The sequence below is a fragment of the Euwallacea similis genome, chromosome 5 (genome assembly GCF_039881205.1).
Source record: "Euwallacea similis isolate ESF13 chromosome 5, ESF131.1, whole genome shotgun sequence".
NCBI classification, from domain to species: domain Eukaryota; kingdom Metazoa; phylum Arthropoda; class Insecta; order Coleoptera; family Curculionidae; genus Euwallacea; species Euwallacea similis.
In genome coordinates, this window is record NC_089613.1 from 1,286,069 (window position 1) to 1,300,841 (window position 14,773).

The window sequence follows — 14,773 nt, forward strand, 5'->3', positions numbered from 1 at the left end:
ATTTAACGGTGAGAATCGCATATCCTTGGCTCTGGCATATGGTGCCAGGTACCGACTTCACAATGGTCGTCATTTTCAGGAGGGAAGTGCTGAAGAAAACTGTAATCTTTGGACCTGAAATTCTCATATATTCTACTGTTAAATAGATGGCACCACAGTTTATATAAACATTACTCCGTCCACTAACTTCCATTTTCCTGGGGAATCAGAAACTGCGAAAATAATCATGACAAATATTAACTATGAAGATAATAACGAACTAAAACACATGTGAATTTCTTTATTAAACTAAGTATTAGGTATCTTCTTTCCCTTTCTCTGAAACCCGCGTAACTTCGTTAGCTTTATTTAGATTCAAGTCCTCAAGCTTAATCTTTTTTCTTCCCTTCTCAAAATGACCTCTTCTGTGTTTTTTCATGCTGCTAGAGTCGTAGAAGCCTTTTGAACACACGTCGCAAATATAAGGCGTTTCACCCGTGTGAATGCGAGTATGCACCACCAAATTACCGCTGAAATAACTGAATATTAAGGGTATTAAGCACAAGGGATACTAGTTACCTAAGTTTGAAGGTCTTGCCGCAATAAGTGCACTTAAAGGGCCGCTCCGCGGTGTGTTGACCTCGAATGTGAGTTTTTAAATGTGCGTGTTGCCTGAAGCACTTACCGCACACCGGACAAGACAGGGGCTTTTCGTTACTGTGAATCTAATGGCAATTGAGATTGAATTACAGATATGAACCCAAACTATGGAAAATTAAGGCATTTTCTCTTTAAGAAGTGGTAGTTACCATTATGTGAGTCTTATAGGTGCTAATAAAACGAAATTGTTTCTGACACACATCACAAGTGAAACTCTTCTCTCCTGTATGGATTTTTTGGTGATTTTCAAGGACTGCTTTGGTTGAATACCCTTTGCCACATATTGTGCACAAGAACGGCTTGGGTTCTAAACAAGCAGATCACTTTAGACCAAAAGTAAATATGTTTGCCCTTGTATTTAACAGTTTTTTTAGCAAATAAAAAAATTCTTCAAATAATTGTATAACCTACGTTCATGTTTTTTCTGATGAGTGACCAAAATTGACTTGGTCTTGTAAACGTTGCCGCAAGTAGAACAAACAAACCCAGTCTGATCTTCCTATAAAATTCCAGTACACAAGTTGTTCATCTACAGAATTAGCAAAAACTAACCTTATAATTTGCTCTTTCATGAACATACTTCATGTGTGAATAGAGACAATAGTAATTCTTTAATTTCTTGCCACAAACTGAACAAACATGCTGTTTTTCAGTTCCTCGACCTGTACATTCACAAAGACATTGCTTGAGTACTCACATAACATGAAAAAAGAATACCCACCTTTTAATTTCCTTTTATGTTTATATCTTAAAAGTCGACAATCTTTGTTGTCTACTTCTTCAAGGGCCTCTTCTTCCACTCCTAACTCATTCCTGTTGTCTATACCACTGTTTCTTAAAATTTGCTATATATAGTCTTAGTTACTTACCTAAATTGTCTTCGCTTTTGAGATCTACTTTGAATTTGGAAAAATTATTTTCTCTGTTTGAGACTTCATTTAACAGCTTCTCACATTCAATAACTTTTGTTTTAAATTGGTAAAATTTAATTATTGTATCATAACACGAAGCGCAGATTTTCTTAGGTTTCTCATCATTTATGTCCACCTCAAAATAACGGAAAAATGCTTCGAGTTCATTTAAACTCAAACATCCAAAAGGGGAAATTTCCAAGAATAATTCGTTTAGCTAAACTTTGAGTTCATTATGATATTATGAATGATGCTCACCTTGAGGGATGTGACGTTGTGGTAAATTTCTATAAATTTCCTTTCCAAGTAATAACTTTCAAGCCAAAAGTATCTTTTATTATCAATTTCAACTAAACAAGATCTGCAAAGATTCTCGCCTTCATAAACAATCACCTTCACTCCCTCTTTAATTTCGCTTTCACTCATTTTTGCGTTTGCTCTTAGCTATCATTATATCATAGGATCATTAACAAGGTAGTCATTTAATTCATTAATTGACAAATATTGTATAAATATGATTAAAAGTAATAAAATAAAATAGCAAACAAAAGCACAAAGTACAAAACAAATCAAAATAGAAATCTAACCTTACAAACATCACTGTCAATATGTGGCAAATGTCAAAAGTTACGATTCCATCTAGCCAAGGCATACAAAGGAATGTGGCAACGCCGATTTTGGCGTGTCCACATGCCTAATTCCAGAGTCGGCCATTTTATACAATAATTTCGCTTTGGGCATTTATGTTTACTTAACACTTGATACGGACTTATCTGTGTGAATTATTTTCACCTAAAACCTAAAATATGAGAAGTTTTGGAAGATAAAGCGTGCAACAATTAGCTCTATTGTTCGTACGAGTTTTTTTACATTTGTTGTGTAATGCAACTCCAAGAAAAGGATGAAGGATAAAAACAGTGAATGACTCAACCTACTCGCCAGATACGCGCGACGACTGTGAATGCATCCCTATCGAGTAAGGGTATGATGAAACTGAGGCCATGGTCCGTCCTAGCATTAGTAGCAGCGGCTTTTGTAGAGGAGCCCAGGTTAGTGGTTTAGCGAGTTCAAGTCCTAAGCAACAGACTGTCATGCCATAGCGCTTCAATACCAGCAATTTCCAGTCGATCTGAGATGGTATCGTCACCTTTCTCTACATATTTCGCGTTCACAGTCGTCGGACGTACATATGCACACCGAACGCATTCGGCGAGTAGACTAAGTCGTTCACAGTATTTATCTTCCATTTATTTTGTCGAACAGCGAATGCACACGGAATAGTCCCGAAAACGACTGTGAATGTACCCTTGTTGAGCAGGGGTATCGTGAGACTTGGATAATGGTCACAGTTGGTGTCGGGCGTCTGCCCAGGGTATCCGGCGAGTAGATTGAGTCACTCGTAGTATGTACCCTCCTTTTATTTTGTGGAGCAAAGAATGCACGCGACATATGCCCGGCAACGATTGTGAATGAGGCCCAGCCCCACTCAAGAGCATAATCTTGTCGTTGCCCTTCTTGTTGAACATTGAACGTTGGGGGAATAATCTATTGCTAATCGTTTTTAGCTATTACTCGAAAAATTGATAGTAAATGCTTCATATCTTATAATATAGATAAAAGTGGAGGCTTGAGCTAACAATTGTTGATAAGCAAACTGATTGCTCTCTGTGGAAATGTAACATAAATAATATTTGATACATCTGGTTTTAGATAGTTTTATATACGAATTTCGATATGCATTTGAAAAACGAAATATTTTGGTTGAAAGCAAATGTACTTTCTTTAGTTTTTACACATTTACTTTTGCATCGAAAATAAAATCAACGCTGAACGCCGCTCAGTGTTTTGTCATATAGGTAGGAGTGGACAAAAATCGATAACTTCTGATTGCTTAGCAACTTATAATTTTTTTCGATTTTTGATTGATTTTTCAATTACAATTACTTCTTCGATTTTTCTTGATAAATATAAATCGATAAATTTAAATATATTACATTCAATAAAAATATATTATGTTTAGTTCAATGAATGTACCCAATTAAATTTCTTGACCAACCAACGTCGACAGAAATTTCTCTCTCACTCTCACATGTTCCCAGAATCAGGGTCAGGGGACTCATTCTTAAATCTGAGAAGTGGAGAAAGGAATGACGTCAGAATCGTTCAGTCGACACAGTTCAGACATGTACAATGTCAGCAAAGACATGTCATTCTGACGTCATTCTCTTATACTCAAAAATTTAGCTACTAGATACAACAGATAGATGGATGCCTCCAAATCCTAGATACTTCCTCTCTTTAGATGGAATAGTTCAATCACTGAAAAGACTTTTCAAAAATGTTAAAGTCGGTATCACAGGAATGAAGTATGTGGGCCTTGTCATTTCCTGCTCCTGAATTATACAGGGTTCGTCTTTGGGACCTGATACTATTCGCACATGGAAAATTACCAGTTTAACGAATTTTTGAAATTTGTATTTTGGTTTTGTGGAAAAAACCTGATACTGTAAAAATATTTTCAACTTGATATGACTTCCGGTTAAACCGGAAACAGATCTTTACTTCATTTTTAAAATTGGAGCATGTCAATTAAAAAATTGAATTAGAAAAACGAAGTCATTTTCCGGTTTAACCGTGGATTATATCAGGTTGAAAACATGTTTACAATGTCAGGTTGTTTTCACAAAACAAAGATACAAATTTCAAAAATTCGTTAAACTTGCAATTTTCCATATACGGACTGGGTTAGCTCCCAAAGGCGCACCCTGTATATGGCAGAGCTGATAAATTCGATTGGATAAACAAGATTAAAAAACATAAAAGGGGTGTGTGTGTTCATTGCTTTTTGTAGTGACAACAGAGCGACTAACGTGACCTATCCCAATGTCAAGTGCTAGTAGATTAGATGATAAAAAGTGTGGCAATTATTTATGGAACCTAAAAAAAGGATTTATCTACCACTAATTTGCCTGTAGCAGGTTACAGGATAAAACAACGAGGTTTAGAATATAGAATTGTGGGGTAAAAGATAAAATTATATAAGCGATGAACTGAAACGTTTCTTGATTGGATGCACTCTAGATGCGATAATCGATCAGATTATTTCATTTAATCTAATTTGTGAATAGCAAGGGTACTTCAAATCGCATAAGCAAATAACGGTTTTTATGACATTTTCCATCCAACGACTAATTAATTAATTAATTCTTGATTAGGAGTAATTCTCTAAAAAGGACATAAACGACTTAAATACGCTCTAAAAATATGCGAAAATAACCACTCATACCATTTTCTCATGAGTATCTTATGAGTCTCTATCCCTGAAGAAATATGTCTATGCAAGCCCAAAAGAAGGCAACTTGGCAACATCGTCATCGCTCATGCGCATTTGAAAACTTCTCGAAGTCATCATATATAGTCTGTTCCCCCAGAAAGGTAAACTAATTTCGGATAGTCATAAAGGATAATAAATATGCGCAGTCACCGGTCGGGACCACTTGCACATATTTTTACTGTTTTCGATGATTCGAAATTATTTTTCTTTCCTGTTGAAGCAGAGCTCTAACTTAACATGCTTTATGATCAAATCAGGGTAGACTAAATTTTTGCGTCAAGAAAAACTCTATCGAACAAAACAATATACAAGGTGTCCCATTAAAAAGCACAAGTTTGGATTGATTTGTTATTTTCCTTGAGACATCCTGTATATTCAAAACATAGTGTATTCAAATCTTTGGATAAAATCCTACACCTTCTGTATAAAGCGCTTTTTCGAAAATGGACGAAACAAGATGAAATTTCGAAAACAGGAAACAATGTACTCAGTACTTATGATATCAAATCTGATAAACAAATTGAGTTTGAAGGTAAACTCTCGTCAAGTTCATTCATGCAAGTGCCTATAAGCTAATGGAAATGTACGGAATTAACAGGATTTGCACTCATCTGATTTGCAATCATTATTGGGGAACATGTACATATTACAAAAAATTAATAAATGCCTTCAGTGATTTTCCAGCAACTAATGACTTCCGGGCTCCACTATTGACACGAAATAGCTGATTTATAGCGCGGGGTGCAGAGCATTCAATTTGAAGCCCAATTTGCCCAAAGTGGATTCGGCGAGTCCAGTTACAAGGGAATCTGACAATGAATTAGTGCCTGTTGGGAAAACTATTCAAAAACGCACAGTGTCTGATTTTCTTTAATGTACAGGGTGGTCAGATTTAACAACACAAATCTTATTAGTTGTCTAGAAAAACGTAACTTCACAAATTTTCAAGTCTCCAACGTAGCTATTTCAGAATAATAGCAACAAAACTAAATAATACTTTAACTCTTAACACCTCGTATTTCCGAAACCATTAACTTTCGAATAAGGCATGTTGTTAATGATCATCACACGAGATGGCGTATCTCCAGTTTTTGCACTTTCCATCGTTAATGAATCGCCCTGTATACAGGAAAAACTATTTAATGCAAATGAAATTCTTAATTAATTGGAGAAGCTCTCTCAGGAAAAAGGTGACTCGAAGTAACATACAGGTCCTCGCCCCGCATCCCAGACAACCATCCATCAGTCATCTGTGTGCTCTTTTCCCGCTGCTACCAATTTAATTGCGAATTACGTAACTGTCAGCCGCGGGCCCCACTGCGGGGCTCGCCGTGACTTCGCTGCTGCCTCCGTGGCGCCAAGCGGCGCGCCTGCGCCCCCGACGTTGCCGCCGCCAACGCGATGTCCGAGGACGTCGTCGTCGTCTGCGTAGATTGGCATTCGGTCCATGAACGCAGACTTGAGCGGTGGTGTCTCGTGGTCGTGGGTGGTGGTACGCATTTCGGTGAAGTCGTATTCGGCGCGCGTGTTTTAACCACTGCGTCATCACCTCCAGAACGAGTTTGTCCAATCGAATTGAGGACCGAGTGCCGTGTGGTCCTCACACCAAAAGGCAAAAAAAAAGTTGACGAGTGTCCCGTAGTGAGTGCGTGGACTTTGGAATTATCGCCTTAATAATTGTTTATTTTTGTGAACAGTGTATCATAGCACGCGGGGCGATGACGATCATTCGCTGTTTACCGCTCTAGTGCGAAAAGTAGAGGATCTTTCAGTTCGACGCAATAAGGACGGAATCTGTGCATATATGAACAACGATCTGTACGGGGGGTACAGTCCTCTGTCAGGCAAAATGAACTTGAACATCATGGAACCGTTGGCTGAGGTGGACGGGTTCGAGCCGCAAACGAGGGCCCGCTCCAACACGTGGCCTCTGCCAAGGCCGGAGAATTTCGTTGATCCGGAGGAGGGAGCGCAGGGCAACGGGGGTGGCATGCCCGAGGGTGGCAACAAGTGTCCCGTGCCGGTTAGTAGTTGATGTTTATGTTTACAATTTTGCGTTTGTTTTGGTTGGCGGTGAATTCTAAGGTTTATTTTTAGACTGTCCTTTAATTGAGGATGATGATGGTTTATTTTTTTAGCTTTGGGGTGTCCCATATTCATGCTTCAACACTCAGACAAATTTAATTCTTGATTCGCTTATTTTAATACGTAGTAACTGAGGTTACACCTGGTACGAAATGAGATGAAGGGGCGGTTGTTTACAGGTAAACTGTAATGTTTATCTTTTCCCTCGCACAATAGTGACACAATTAAGTATTATCTTTTGATGATGTCATTCCTTGGAACTTTTAAAGAAACATACTTATCCAGGCAACTATTAGAAACCTCAGGTTATTCACTTAGTTCTAATACATTTTATATCTAAGGTAATTGAAAATCCCAGAGCCTACATGGTGAGTAAGTTTCTAAAATAACCTGTTTTGTCTGAGATGTTTAATAGGAAATGTCAACACGAAAAAGAGGAAAATTGCTTAAATATTTCACCATTCACCTACTTACCTTGATCCACATTTTCCCAGGCTGAGCTCAGAGTAACTTTCTGGAATTTTATTCCAAAGATTTATCTTTACTCCCCCACATCTGTGGTTTAAAAGCTAAACATCTGTTTTGTTCGTACCTCTAAATTATATTTGTGGTTGCAACTGTACATTAATTGGGTAAATATTGCTTTAATAAGGACAGACATAGTGAAAATCTAGGTAATACAAAGCGAAACGTTAAAATTCGTCAAAAACCAAATGAAGTGAAAGAAACTTAAGTGTAAAACATGTAAACAATCTGTCATAGTCATGAAAATAAAATTTTGAATATAGCAGATGGGAATTCTAGGGTTACACTTCAAGACTGTATTGATTATCTTAAACCTAAATAATTAACATCTTTTACATAGTATTTTAAAGAGTCTGTAAAAAAACAAAACATTGAAATAGTTATATTATTTATTACTACATACTAATATACAGAGTGATTAATCGGTAAGTGTACATACTTTATCTGCATATGTAGGTTACTGGGCAGCCTTAATCACCCATAATTAGTGTCATTAATCCTCATTTACCAAGATGTGGCGTATTTGCTGTTTCCTAAGGCTTTGGGTCATATTTTTAGAACCAGTAGGTATAAAACATTTCAAATTGACATGTATGCTTTTAGCAGTCAACTAAATCCACTTCTAAATCAGGGAAAATAAAAATATAGGACTGCACTAACAAAATTTGTTTTATTTTTCGATGTCAAAAATGACATCCTGTATCAAAAGTTACAAAATGTCTACTATAAAGTCTAAGAAAAACGAAAAAACAGTCAAACAAAGCATGTTTTCAAATAGTGCCGGTTATAATGAATTGACATGCACCTGTTAGGGACATTTTAATACAGGAAATTTCTTACAATTAATGTAAAATACGAAGGAACTTTGTCCTATTGAAAAACAATCCCTCAACATTTTAATAAGAGGCGCAGCAGATTCTGGATAAAATGTAACTAAATTTCATCTGTTTATTGAAGATGTATGCCATGACCTGGACTGCCGAATAGAATGGAATTTATCTTCTGGCCAAATATGTCAGATCCTGGACCTTCCCTTGTAAATCTCGCTGCACCAGAAAATAACATTGTAAATTGCACTACATCAGAAAACAATATGTTAGATTTCTTCGGTTTAGAAAAATTCATCGACTAAACTTTAAGCAGCGATCGTATAATCTTCTGACGACAATAGCCCTTGACCTTCTTGTATATGAGTCGATGTTTTTTTAATCTTAGGAGGATAAAGGAAGGAATCGATCATGTTCGCATAGTGCTAATTGAACGTTTGTCTTGTTTGAGTAGTATCTGTTTCGTAGTAAAAACACTAAACGAATAATCCAATTTCAAATTAGCCTCAGTAGCAAGGAGAGAGATTTTAGTGAATTTGATAGAATTTAAATCCGTTTGGAGTTTTTAGGCTCAAGCGAAGAACAAAATCGTCTTGAGGGTGAGTCAGCTTATTTAGCTTAATTTCAGAAGCAAAACTGGTGATAAATTCGATTAACAATAGTCATAATCGTTTTAATGCGCATTTAGGAAAACCAGTCACAAAGACACGTGGATTAGAAAATTCGTCATACGGGAGCGACGCTATTTGTCAAGCAAGCTTTGGAAACAAAACAATAACGTTTCAGTTGTCAATATTGATGGCGAGTCCGAGTGTCGTTCCGTTTCGGTCGCGAAAAACATCAAATTTCGAGTGAAAATGTGCACGAAATTCGAAAAAATTTGTAAAGTTGAAAGTTATTTTCGTATAAACGTAATAAGCACTCGTACGGGATTATACTCGCATGAAAATAGGTAAAAATCTCTCTTTTAAAATCCGATCTGATTTGATAATATCGAAAAGGGGAATAAAATTTCGTTTATGCTCGGGTCTCCCAAGTCGCATGATGACCAAGCACAATGTAGATGGAATTCAAATGTTGCACGATAAACTTTATTATTTTGTTAATTGTGATTTTTTTTTTTAATAACGCCACATAGAGTCATCGAAACAAGGTGAATTTTCTGAAACATCCAATACATTAATATTAGGATTCACTACAGACAAAAGTGTGTCCTAGCAGCATTATATAAATTATTTAAATTCTTAAAGTTATTATTAAATTAAAGGAGGTTGTGCGCCTAAACATGTGAGATTCTGGATCCCTTGTAAGTTCCGCTGCACCAGAAAACAACATTATAAATTGCACTACACTAGAAAATAATATGTTAGATTTCTTGGGTTTGGAAAAATCCATTGACTAAAATTTAAGCAACGGTTGAAATGATCTTCTGGTAGCAGCCTTTGAATTTCTTGTATGTGAGTCGATGTTTTTTTAATCTTCGCCAAACGATAAATTGTGTAATATTTAATCCATTAGCAATTGGTAGTTTGTGGAATATTTAATCCATTAGCATTCTTGTCATGCTAATATTAGGATTATTTTCAACCATATTCATTAAATTATCTTCAAGGATGATATGAGGTCTTTCTTGACGGTTCAATGTTACCGTTGGAAACCAGAAACCTGATATGTTCTTTAGTGCAAGAAAAAGCTTCTTTTGTATTAAAAAAATATTGGAAAAATAATCCACGCAATTTGCAAATGTGCCTTATTTGCTTTATTTTGTTATGGCGTTTTTGAGATATAATAATTGTATTATTCATTGCTTATAAATAAGTTAAACACTCTGTATCTTGGTAAACAAGGATTACTGACTCACTAATGATAAGTGACATAATGTGAATGCCTAAGTAACCTACATGCTGATACCAGTAAATCACCCTGTATTTTGTTTACGCGTTTACGAGTCCCTTGTTGTATAAATGATAATAATTTTATTATTACTAAACTAGACTTCTCATCTTTTCGTATTTCGCCATTTTCTCTGCTATTTTCCAAGGAATTTTCCAATTCACGTTAAATGTTTTAATTATTAGTAGCCATCGATATTATCAATTTCGATCATTTAACTAATAACGAAATATAGTATTTATCAAAACTGTAAGTTCATGAATCCATGTTCCTAATTTCAAAAAATTTCCTACTCCTTTCAATGCTCATTTAAGTTTGCATCAGTTTCTTGAAAATTAAATAGATAGTACAGATAGACCCCTCAGTCTCGTAGTCTTAAACGTGACTGTAGTCTTTAGAACATCATGTATAAGTGCCTACCTATTCAAATTTTAATTTCCAAATAATTGCCCATTAGAACAAGGTAAGGTATATGAGAGCTTTATCTGGAAAATAATTTCTGTGGAGAATCAAAAAACTGACCCACAAGTTGCCCAATGGCCAACATGTATTTATTTATTTTTATTTTTTCGAATTAATATCATGAATCTGATAATTTCTTTGATTTTTATCGGACTTAAGTCTTCTGGACCAATTTCTGCTAAACAGATCCAACTTTTGTTTGGTAATTGCTGGATATTCACATAAAATCTGTTCTGCTTAGTCCTCCTCCACAACATACAGCCGGCATTCTGATTCCTCAAATATATAATATTCATGTTGTGCAAGAACGGGTGATGCCCTACGTAAACCAGCATGGCAATTTTTACTTGTTACGTGTTTAGCAATACGAGAGATTATGCTGTTTCCTTTGACGACTCACTTAAAAACGTCTTGACGTGTGCCTAATGTTCGATGGAAAGAAAATTAAGGAAACATTGCATATCCGTGGTTGTGAGTTCTCATTTCCCGTTTATACCCAGACGTGTCTGTAGAGACAAAAGTGTTGCCACTTCTGTGCTTTGTTGCTTTTTTAGCCAAGCTATAGCTTCGTAAGACCGATGACTGCCATGTAAGTCCAGAGAGTATACTGGAAACTCCCAGAATTTCTTGAATATGAACGTTTTTGTGGACGTTTTCAGTCCATTGCAAGTTTACTTTTCAGTTTTTAGCGGAAATTTTCATTCACCTTAGTTTCAACATGTATCAAATGGTTGGGTATTACAAATTGATCCACATCATTGGGATCCACAGAATTACAATAGATGACTTCATCTGAATTATCTCCCGGAATCTCAAAAAAATAAATTGGACTCTTGACACTTATTTTTATTCACAGTAATTCGATAAACCCTGCATATATTATCAAACAGACACTGACTCCCATTGAAGGATTTTTTACTGTTCTTAGTGTTGCTGATTCTGTTCATGTCTGTTCACATAATCGTAATCGCAATAATAAAATTGCCTGGGAGGGCAAAGTTTAGTCTGTGTCAAAGGAACTTGATACAAAAACCCACTTTATGAGTAGTGAGGTCATCGGTCCTAATGCTATTTCGTACAATCAGCGATTTTGATGATCATACGATGTTCCCCCTGCAACTATGCATTTAGCGGGCCAATAACGGTCTTAAATACAGTTAGCAAAAAAATTATTTGCACACCCCAATAATTGCGATTATTATGGAACAAAGCGAGATCTATGGGACATTAAGTATTTTATTTTGAAAGTGAATTGAATTTACATTATATTTTAACAAAAAAATATATTTAAAAAAACCGGACCTCTAGTTTTAGCAATTAAAGGAATATTTTAATGCAAAGAAAGTATTTGCACACTTTCAAACATTTACAACGATGAATAATTAGAAAATAAATAATGAAATTAACAACTTATTAATACTTCGTATGCATCCCTTTTGCTTTGATAACCGCTTCTAATCGTCGAGGCATCGATTCAACCAGTTTTTTAGTAATATCTGGAGACATTTCATTCCAAGTTTCGATGAGCATTCTTTTAAAAGCTTTTTCATTGGACGTATGCCTTGACCTTAGTTTCTGATCCAACAAATGCCATAGATTTTCTATGGGGTTCAGATCTGGCGACTGAGGTGGAGTTGGAAGTCTTCTAGGTGCATTGTAAAGCAACCATTCTCGAGTAATATGCGCGGTGTGTTTAGGATCATTGTCCTGTTGAAAGTAAAACTCATTTTGCAATTCTAATTTTTGGGCACTAGTCGATAAATTGCCTCGCAACACATTCACATAACTACGTGCTGTCATTTTATCATCAATAACTTGTAAATTTCCAACTCCAGCCCATGCCATACATCCCCAAACCATAACATTCCCTCCACCGTGTTTAACAGTATTGAGGACGTTTTTTGTCTCTAAAGCCGTATTCTTTTTCCTCCAAACTGTCAAAATACTGGCTGGTTTAAAAAGTTCAAATTTACTTTCATCGGAAAATATAACTTTTTTCCAAAATTCTAAAGGCTTGTCCCTATAGGTTCTTGCAAACTCTAGCCGCTTCTTCTGGTTTATCTTGCTTGTAAAGGGCTTTTTCCTTGGCCGCCTCCCTCGAAGACCGGCTTCATGAAGGACATTTCTTATAGTCTGCGGCGGTTTTTCCGAATATTGATGCGATGTCTTCGGCAAAATTTCGGGCACTTTGAAGGGGATCTTTTACAATGTTTCTAACAACATGGTTCCTCTCTCTCACAGTTAGTTTACGGGGACGGCCACTTCGAGGTTTATTATCGGTTGATCCGGTTTCTTTCTGTTTTTTAATTATATATCTGACTGAGGAAAAGCCTAATCGCAACTGTGATGCTATTTCCCGATAACTCTTTCCTTGATTTCGCAAATTGATTACTTCAATTCTAGTTTTGCTATTAATTTCACTTTTCTTAGGAGATATGTTGATTGCAGTAAATTTGATATGATGTAAAACTATGAGTAATAATGGAATAAATATGCCGCACAAGCAATAACTTGTTTATGCATTCTTCTCGTTTTTTTTATTACTTATTCCGACCGAGGAAGATGTGCAAATACTTTCTTTGCATCAAAATATTTCTTTAATGGCTAAAACTAGAGATTCGATTTTTTCCCAATGATCTTTTTAATCAAAACTAATGTAAATTTAATTAATTTTCAAAATAAAATCCTTAAGGTGCGTTAGATTTTTTTCATTATGTAATAATATCAATTCTTGAAGTGTGCAAATACTTTTTTTGCTAATTGTATGTTCTCTATACGTTTGAGGTAAATTGTTAATTTTTTTCATTTTATTTGGAAATAACGTTTTATGTACAAGTTGGTGTTGCGCACAATTCTTAGTTGAAACTATCTGAGAATAACATTCACTCATTATTAAGGACTTAAATTAAAAAAATATTGTTAACGGTAACTGTTCTAGACACTACTGATAGATTTGTCAGTAGTGGAACTGTTGATGATATAACGGTAAAAAAGGAGAATCCTCGAATAAACCAGGAATGGAGCTGTTTGAATGTAACCGTTAACGGTGTAGTGATAAAAAAGGAGAATCCTCGAATAAATCGAAAATGAGAGAGAGAAATGGATCATGTTCGCAGAATGCTAATTGAATGTTTGTCTCGTTTGAGCAGTACCTGTTTCATAATAAAGACACTAAAGAAATATTCCAATTTGAAATTCGCCTTAATAACGTGGAGGAGGATTTTAATGAATTTGACAGTATTTAAACCCGTTTGGAGTTTTTAGGCTTAAGCGAAGAACAAAATCGACTTGAGGGTGAGTCAGCTCATTTAGCTTAATTTCAGAAGCAAAACTGGTGATAAATTCGATTAACAATAGTCATAATCGTTTTAATGCGCATTTAGGAAAACCAGTCACAAAGACACGTGGATTTACAAAATTTGTCATACTAGAGCGACGCTTTTTGTGAAGCAGACTTTGGAAACAAAACAATAACGCTTCGATTGTCAATATTGATGACGTGTCCGAGTGTCGTTCCGTTTCGGTCGCGAAAAACATCAAATTTCGAGTGAAAATATGGACGAAATTTGGAAAAGTTTGTAGAGAGTTGAAAGTTAATTTCATATAAACGTAATGAGTGCTCGTACGAGATTATACCAGTCTGAAAACACGTAAAACTCACACTTTTAAAATTCGATTTGATTTGATAATAACGGAAAGGGGAATATTGTGTCGTTTACGCTCGGATTTCTGAAGTTTGTACGATGAACGAGCAGCAACCTAGATGGTGCTCAATTTAAATTGACTGACTGAAATTTCTCTAAAACTATTCTTGTATTCAAATAATGGATGAGAAACTTTATTATTATGTTAATTTCGATATTAACATTTTCACTTTTTCGGGAATAACGTCACATAAAATCGTCAAAATAAGGCGATTTTTCTGAAACATTATCCCATACATTGAAATTAAGGCTCACTGTAGGCAAAAGTGTGTCCTAGCAGGACCGTATAAATTATTTAAGTCGTAAGACAATTTTTTTGAGATTAAAGTCCTTAAAGTTTAATATTAAATTAAATGAAGTTGTACGCCTTCGGAGATACTCTAGATATGGATA

General features: G+C 35.6%; 2 protein-coding genes across 7 annotated transcripts in view; one reads left to right on the plus strand and one right to left on the minus strand.

Annotated features, from left to right (window-relative positions):
• Positions 1–47: 47 nt before the first annotated feature.
• Positions 48–2,176, minus strand: wdn (wings down). Of its 2 annotated transcripts, XM_066390395.1 has the most exons (8): positions 1,809–2,174; positions 1,509–1,686; positions 1,361–1,459; positions 1,192–1,301; positions 1,051–1,138; positions 789–946; positions 559–704; positions 55–509 (listed from the first exon to the last, which is right to left on the minus strand). In XM_066390395.1, the coding sequence occupies exons 1-8, from the start codon at positions 1,974–1,976 to the stop codon at positions 296–298; spliced, it is 1,161 nt and encodes a 386-aa protein (XP_066246492.1). In that variant the 5' UTR covers positions 1,977–2,174; the 3' UTR covers positions 55–295. The 2 variants fall into 2 exon arrangements, with proteins under 2 accessions (XP_066246493.1, XP_066246492.1); XM_066390396.1 differs by lacking the exons at positions 1,051–1,138; positions 1,192–1,301 and having other exon boundaries at positions 48–509; positions 1,809–2,176.
• A 4,126-nt stretch (positions 2,177–6,302) lies between these two features.
• The window catches only part of foxo (forkhead box, sub-group O), a 62,584-nt gene continuing 54,113 nt past the window's right edge, over positions 6,303–14,773 (plus strand). For all 5 annotated transcript variants that reach the window (XM_066390381.1, XM_066390383.1, XM_066390382.1 and 2 more), the window contains exon 1: positions 6,303–6,907. In XM_066390381.1, the coding sequence (XP_066246478.1) occupies positions 6,689–6,907 (219 nt within the window). In that variant the 5' untranslated portion in view covers positions 6,303–6,688. The remainder of the gene's footprint in view (positions 6,908–14,773) is intronic.

Coding starts and splice junctions, on each gene's coding strand:
- wdn (XM_066390395.1), bottom strand. CDS start 1,976: ATGAGTGAAAGCGAAATTAAAGAGGGAGTGAAGGTGATTGTTTATGAA. Junction 1,302..1,360: donor ACATAAAAGGAAATTAAAAG/GTGGGTATTCTT, acceptor GTGAATGTACAG/GTCGAGGAACTGAAAAACAG. Junction 510..558: donor GGCAAGACCTTCAAACTTAG/GTAACTAGTATC, acceptor CAGTTATTTCAG/CGGTAATTTGGTGGTGCATA.